Source organism: Palaemon carinicauda, chromosome 20 (assembly GCF_036898095.1).
Source record: "Palaemon carinicauda isolate YSFRI2023 chromosome 20, ASM3689809v2, whole genome shotgun sequence".
Taxonomy (NCBI): domain Eukaryota; kingdom Metazoa; phylum Arthropoda; class Malacostraca; order Decapoda; family Palaemonidae; genus Palaemon; species Palaemon carinicauda.
This window is the reverse complement of record NC_090744.1, coordinates 53,312,404-53,319,903: the sequence shown is the minus strand read 5'-3', so window position 1 is coordinate 53,319,903 and position 7,500 is coordinate 53,312,404. Positions and strand designations below refer to the sequence as shown.

General features: G+C 42.7%; 1 protein-coding gene across 1 annotated transcript; it reads right to left on the bottom strand.

Moving 5' to 3' along the window:
- Positions 1-1,729: 1,729 nt before the first annotated feature.
- On the bottom strand, positions 1,730-2,328 carry LOC137659802 (uncharacterized). The gene is made up of 2 exons (XM_068394599.1): positions 2,203-2,328; positions 1,730-2,080 (listed from the first exon to the last, which is right to left on the bottom strand). The coding sequence occupies exons 1-2, from the start codon at positions 2,326-2,328 to the stop codon at positions 1,730-1,732; spliced, it is 477 nt and encodes a 158-aa protein (XP_068250700.1).
- Positions 2,329-7,500: the final 5,172 nt, after the last annotated feature.

The window sequence follows — 7,500 nt, the reverse complement described above, 5'->3', positions numbered from 1 at the left end:
TTTCTAGGCCAAAACACATGTCATGTGCATATACAGTAGTATGAAAAGTAATGGGCCAAGAATACTACCTTCTGGAAGACTGGATATTACAATCCTATACTAACTATGGTGCCCATCAACAACAACTTTTTGAGATTTATCACTCAAAAAGTCAATAATATTGCTAAGAAATGATCCACCCACTCCCAACTGTTTTAGTTTGAAAACCAGGGCCTCATGAATAACACGGTCCAAGGCAGCACTAAATGCAAGGCAAATCATACAAACTTCCTGCCCACAATCAAGGGATTTCTATGCAGCATTGAAGAATGTAAAAAGAGCATAACATGCTCCAAAGCCTTTACGAAAACCAAATTGCAAAATATGTAATAGATGATTACCTTCAGCCAACCTATTAAGACGTTTTGCCAGAAGACGTTCAAAAACTTTAGATAATATGGGAACAAACACATTTACATAGAAGAGTAACATTACTAATTCTTCAACCATTGCTAAAAACTCCTCTTCTTGCTAACTTGTGCAAAATAACAGATAAATTTGGTGCTAAGAAATCTGCTTTCTTTATAAAAAACAAAAGGAAAAATACCATTTAGGTCTACACCTCCATAAGCATCAAGGTCCATCAACAGAGCTTCAATTTCACGAGATAGAAAACCTAAACTAGTTAGTTTAGCCTCAGGAAAACAAGAATGAGGAAGTTCAAGTTTTTCATTACTCTGCTTGCTGTCAAAAACATCAGCCAAAAGTGTTGCCTTTTCCTTTGGACAGTGAGTGACTGATCCATCTGGTTTAAGTAAAGGAGGAACTGTTGCATCAGCACCAAAAAGTACAGATTTAAGGGTAGACCAGAAATTATGTTCATGTGATGTACCAGAAAGTGTTTCTTTTATGGTTAAATTGTTCCTTTTCAGTTGAGGCATAAACTCTCTGAGCTAAAGCTCGAATCTCAGTATGGTTATTCCAGGTCAAATCTGAACTGTTATCCTTCAAGGATGATGGGCCTCCTGCTTCTCCAAAAAAGCAAGTTTAAAATCATCATTGAACTACTGTTTGTGTTTCAGTCGGTACCTTAGCGCACGAGAAGGAGTAAGACTAACAATTATATTGACTAGATTCACATTAAAAGGGACAACAGGATCTACACCACTATGTAATTGTCACTAATTCAAGCACAAAAGATCATGCAAAATCCCATACAAGTCCGCCTGGGATTCCTTATAGATTTTACAAGAGTATGATACATCTGGGACAGGCTTCTCAGTCTTCACTAATAATGAAATCAAGGCATGATCATATGTCTAGGATGGAGAACCAACCTCACTAGTTATAACACCAGGCGAGTCTGTGTATACAAGGTCCAAGCAAATATATATATATAATATATATATATCTATATATATATATATATATATATAGATATATATATATATATATATATATATGTATATATATATTATATATATATGTTTACACCACTCCTTTGAAACCTCTTAAGTACAAGGGTGTTTAACACCTATTGCTCAGTAATGCCCACTAGATCCCTCTCTTTCTCCAAAATTGAAACAAGCTTCGACAGCGGTCTGTCATATTCCTTGCCCTCTCTCCTGACAATTACCATCCTCACTAAACCATATTTCCCTACTTTAGTCTGCACTACTCTAGCTAATGGCCAATGGCAGCGCGCTTCATTCTCCTTGACCAAAAGGACTTCGTCCCCTACCCTGACGTTTCACCGTTCTTTGAACCATTTTTGTCGCTGCTGTAATCCTAACAGGTATTCACATTTCCAACGGGCCCAAAACTGCTCGGCTATATGTTGCACCTCCTCCCATCTCTGCTTAGAGTGGCTACCAATTGCAATGTCGCAGCCTACAGGCGCATCTCCCATGTTTAAAAGCTTGTTCTGTGTGATTGGAGCTGGGTCTCTATTGTCTGAGGTGACGACATTAAGGGGCCTACTGTTAACCATTGCCTCCACTTCACAAAAGAGTGTGCATAGCCCTTCCAATCCAAATTCTGTGTCCCCAAGACTATATCTAGGACCCTCCTCACAGTACCTATCAACCGTTCCCATGCTCCTCTAAAATGTGAGGTGCCCGGAGGATTGAAAATAAATTACACCCCACACCGGAGCAACTCATTTTGCACCTTGTTTCCTGCTAAGAACTCGTAACTGGAGTCGAGAACTTTCCGCAATCCCACGATATTAGTGCCGCAGTCGCATCCAACCGTCTTGACCTGACCACGACGAGCCAAAAACCTCCCGAAGGCATTAATGAACGAGTCTGATGTGAGATTTGAAGCTACCTCCAAGTGTATGGCCCTCATGTTCAAGCAAGTGAATGTAACTCCCCAATGCTTTATCAGTGCTCTGCCTCTCTATACGAAGCATGGCCCAAAAAGGTCCACCCCAGTGCGATATAATGGGGGTATCCGCAACTCCACGCGATCAGGTGGTAGATCGACCATTACCTGCTCGATAACCTTTCCATGTGCACTGCGACACCTAATGCATCTGCTCAGCACACGCCTCACTGCTGCATTGCCCTTAACTACCCAAAATTTCTCCATCATCAGACTTAGAACATGCATCACACCTATATGGTTAGAATGCGCATTATAATACTGGATCATCATGTTAGTCAAGTGGACCTTACACAACAAAATAATTGGATGCCTTTTGCTCGGAGAGATATTTGCCATAGATATCCTACTTCCAATGTACAAAGCCCTTTTCTCAAGATTGGTTTCAACCTTCTTAGGGAGCTAGAAACCCTAATAATACCTTCCTTCTCAAGGCTCTCTATCTCAATCTTGTAATCAACACGCTGTGTTACCTGCACTACCACAGTGTCTGCCAAGGTGATAACTTTGGTGGAAAAATGCGTATCTAGCTCACTGAGGAGCTGCCTATGTTTATAACTAATGTACCTAGCAAATACCAACAACCAACCCAAAGCTCTAAGGAGCTTGATCCACCTGGAATAGTGGTGCATGATTTTATGCAAACCTGTTTGCCTGATATCCAACCCAATTCTGTAACTAATTATTTGGTAGCCTCTAGTTCCTGTTGGTCCTATCTCACGCTTAACTTCCAATCCTTCCATACCATCTGACATTTGGGCTGGCTCTGTTGGCCAAAAACACTCCTCCTTTAACAGAATCTCCAGCCCTTTTCTCAAACTTTCGCACTGCTTGGAATGTGTTGCATCGTCTGCTGGGTTCCACTCGGAGTTAACATACCTCCACTCTTTCTAATCACTGCCCTACGTTATCATAGAAACACGATTTGTCACAAATGTCGGGTATCTGGCTCGATCATTGAGTCGGTCCAATAATATACCCCATCTACCCTGAAATCTAACATTGTCAGAGTAGCTCTTCCGAGTTTTATGGCGAGTACAGCTGAACTAAGCTCTAGGCGTGGCACTGAAACATGCCTCAATGGTGATACCCTTGCCTTTCCCATGAGGAATCTGCAAGATAAATTTCCCCACGGATCCAAGACCTGCAAGTGTGCCACTACTCCTAAAGCCACGATGCTTGCATCTGAGAACAAATGCAACTGTACTAGGGTGGCTGATTCCCATGGAATAACCCTAAGGCTTCTTGGCATACTTATCCCACTGGTCTGGCTCAGCTTCTTTGCTCACACCTTGATGCGGTCCATAGTGTCAGAGTCCAATTCTATGTCCCAGGCTATCTTTAATCAGCAGAGGTCCTGCATGATGACCCTACCCTCGATTAAAACTGTCGCCAATATACCGAGCGGGTCGTAAATCGAGGCTATAGCTGACAACAAGTCACGCTTAGTCCTTGGAACTGAAACTAGCGCTGCCCGGATACCCAATTCATCAGTGGCCAAGTCCCACGGTATTCCCAAAGCCTTTATCTTATGTGAATCTGATCCATCTATAAGCTCTGAGGTGCCCCTACTTTACCACTCCCTTAGGATGGATGACATAACTCCAACACAAGGGCTACTGAACTTTGTCAATGTAAATCCCCCCTTTTTTCAGAGCTCCTTGACCTCTACCAAATAGACTAACAGTGCATCTTTGCGATCCTTGACTCTGAAACAGTCATCTACATAGAAATTATTAGCAACTCTGTGCCGTGCTCCCTCTGAAAATTAATTCCCAAAGTTGCTTGCTGTCTGTTTCAGCCCGAAGTTTGCAATGCTTTCCAACCAAAAGAGCCTGAGGTAGTCCCGCTGATGCTCTGGTACCTGGACCTGATAGAACATTGTATTTATATCTCCTGTATAGGCAAATAGACCTCCCCTAATCTTTACCAACACACCCTGCAATAGTAGGTCGTTCAATGATGTACCCTCTGCCTTGCTTGCACAGTCAAATACAACACGGACCTTGTATAGCTTGTCTGGATGTTGCACACCAAAATGAGGAATATATCACACATTTCCCGGGCTGGCTGTGGTCACTTGCTCAGCATATCCATTCTGTAGCAGCTCCGTCATGAAGGTACTATGCTGTTTAGCGTAGTTACCATCCTTCACTAGCTTCTTAAAAAGGCTGTGCATACGGCGCAATGCGATGTCCCTTGTTTCTGGCAAGGGTCCATGATTGTCACACAGGGGTAATGGCACCTCGTAACTTCCTCCTAAGGTTCTAACCCCTTTTCATATTATCTCTAGCCATTTCCTGTCCTCTGGAGACATTTCCCTCTTATTAGATGCAACGTCGTCATACTTGCGATTATAACTTTCAACCAGGTGGCATGTCTAACTCAAGACGCTTGCTTGTCACTTGGATCCTATTGACATGCTCTTGACACCCTTTCTCCTTCACCCCACATACTACCCATCCCAATAATGTTCGTATGGCATGTGGTTCATGGAGGCGTGTTGACTTGATAACTTCTCTTGGCTCGAGTAAGTGAGGAACATTGTTCCCAATTAATAAACCCACCTTAGCATCTACATCTGGGATGTAAATTTCTCGCAAGTGTGGCCAGCGTTCAAGATCTCCAGCCCTGGCCACATCACACTCTTCAATTGGTATGAGAGAGGCACTTAACACGGGATGGAGTGTAATGCAAGTCTTACCCTCATAGTCCATTACTGACAATCCCTAGACTAGGCTGCATGCATGTTCCCCTATTCCGTTGATGGTTTCAACATTCACCTTAACGTCCTGCCTCTCAGTGCAGCCTGGGGTCTGCATTAATGCTTCCGAGACAAAGCCTGTGAAACTCCCGTTCGTCAAAACCTCTCTTCCTTCCCTTGACCTAATACTTATCGGCACAACTGACATCCCTGTACCAATGCTATCCCCTCTAACTGCCCTTAACATAGCAATTTTGTCATGTGTACCTTCCTCCTGAACCACTAAGGCCCTATTTGAGTGCTCAGATTCTACCACTTCTACTTCCTGGTGTCGATGCAACAGAGTTGGATGATTTCCATTACATATGTTACAACTTTTCCTGTTTCTGCAATACTGAGACCTATGACCACTTCTCACACACCCGAAACAGAGCCCCAACTCCTTTATGGATTCTAGTTTTTCCTCGGGTCCCATTTGAGATATTGGGTGGCATTCATATACCGTATGTGGTTCTGTAGAGTACCAACATGAAAGCGGGGCAATTTTGTTACATGAAACTTTCCTAGCCTTAGTTAAACAATCAGCCTTGCTTGGTGCTGTTCCTTCTCCTTACCGAGAGGTGTCTTCCCTTCTGCCCTTCTCCAATAGGTGGCGCCCAAAATAAAGGATTTTCCAAGACCCTAGCCTCCCCTTCAATAAAACTAACCAAATCATCAAACAACACAGTTCTCTTTTTCTCACTAATATTCTTATCAGCAAAACTACACCATCGATCCCGCACACTAGAGGGGAATTTGCTAAGGATTAACCTCATTGTTTTTGGATTTTGTAATTCGGCGATGCCATAAGGGATGCACGAAATTGCATTTTTGCAGGTTTTAAGTGCCAACAAGTACTCGTCATACTCTTCCACGTTGTTTTCCCTTATAACTTTCCATTTAATGATCTTATCCAGAAATGCTGTGGCTATTTGTTCAAGGTTACCATATAGCTCCTCCAGCAACTTTCTTGCCTGCTTATAGCTCTCTGAAGCTTCTAAGTGGAGGCAAGCTGTCACTATATCATTAGACCTGCCGGTCGTGTATAAATCCAGATACCTCAGCCTTTCCTTATCATTCGTCTACTGGCAACTAAAGACATCATCAAATGAGCGGATGAACCTAAAATACTTTGTATGGTCCCTATCGAACTTAGCTATATCCTGCTTGGGCATGAAGCTATTAAGGCCGCAAGAGATTAATACCTGCATTACTTCCTTATTGCTCAAGTCCCCTTGGTCATTCCCACGTGAACTACGTTATCCACCTAACCTAATCTCGGGCGCTTCTGTATTCAAACGCAAGGGCCGCTCACTCCCACTTACATCAGGGTTTGTGTGCTCCCTTATCCTAGGGATTTGAGTTATTTCTCTATCATTTTCATCAAAATCTTGTAAAACCATCTCCTCTGCCTCCACTTCAGCTAACTCTACCTCTAATTTGAGCTTCTCCTTCTTAGATCTTAGTGCTGCTTCCTCTCGCTCTATGGTCTGTAACTCCTTCATCATCATTAATTTTGCTGCCAACCTGGCTCTAGAAGCAGCTAATAATATGCGCCTGCTCCCCGTAAAACTCGTGCACGACCGTTGAGATCTCCGTGAAGCAACATATTGCCTACCAATGACTGATGCACTATCCCCCAAATTTAAATGTCCTCCCTCTTCTGTGGGCTCCTCAGTGCACTCGCCTACCTGGTGTCCCTGATCAACTTCCCTATCCTGCCTAACCCCCACAAAACTCCTATACCTCTATGCCCTCCTTCTCTAAGGCTTCACTTAGATGCTGAAGCAATTCAGAATTGTTCCCTCCTTTTGGGAATCCTCTGGCTTCCAATTCCTCTCTCAATTGCGCAACCTTTAGGGTCTCCATTTTCCTAGCCTCCGTTCTGGCCGTCCCTATGAGCTAACAAAATTCCCTAGTTGAATCGTAGCTGACCTAACCAATGAGTGGCCGAGAACCTGCGCTACTTAATGAAGACCACTATCAGTACCTATGTTGCGACTTCATAAAGATCCTCCAAGCCTAGAGAGTAATCCTTAAATGTATCAATGTCTCGTGTCTCTCATTGCTATACCTAAGTTCTAATACCATACAGCATGAGGCAAACGAACATCTGTCAAACAGAACTTTAGTGACTATTGGTTTAGGATGACAGTGCCCGTAACCAAAGTTAGAAAGGGTGTCTTCATATAGATAATACACAAATAACTAAAGTTAAATTTTGTTACTTCCAGAGGTTACCAAAAGGTGAGACTAAATGTTATGTGCTAGGTTCTTATTTGAATGGGCTCTAAATTGGGCATTCCAAGAAGTATTTCAATACCACATACAAAAATAAACTTATGTATTAAGCAAAACTGTGATATAATTAAACTAAAACCAGTTATAGGGAC

Coding starts and splice junctions, on each gene's coding strand:
- LOC137659802 (XM_068394599.1), bottom strand. CDS start 2,328: ATGAGGGCCATACACTTGGAGGTAGCTTCAAATCTCACATCAGACTCG. Junction 2,081..2,202: donor GCGACTGCGGCACTAATATC/GTGGGATTGCGG, acceptor CTCACATTTTAG/AGGAGCATGGGAACGGTTGA.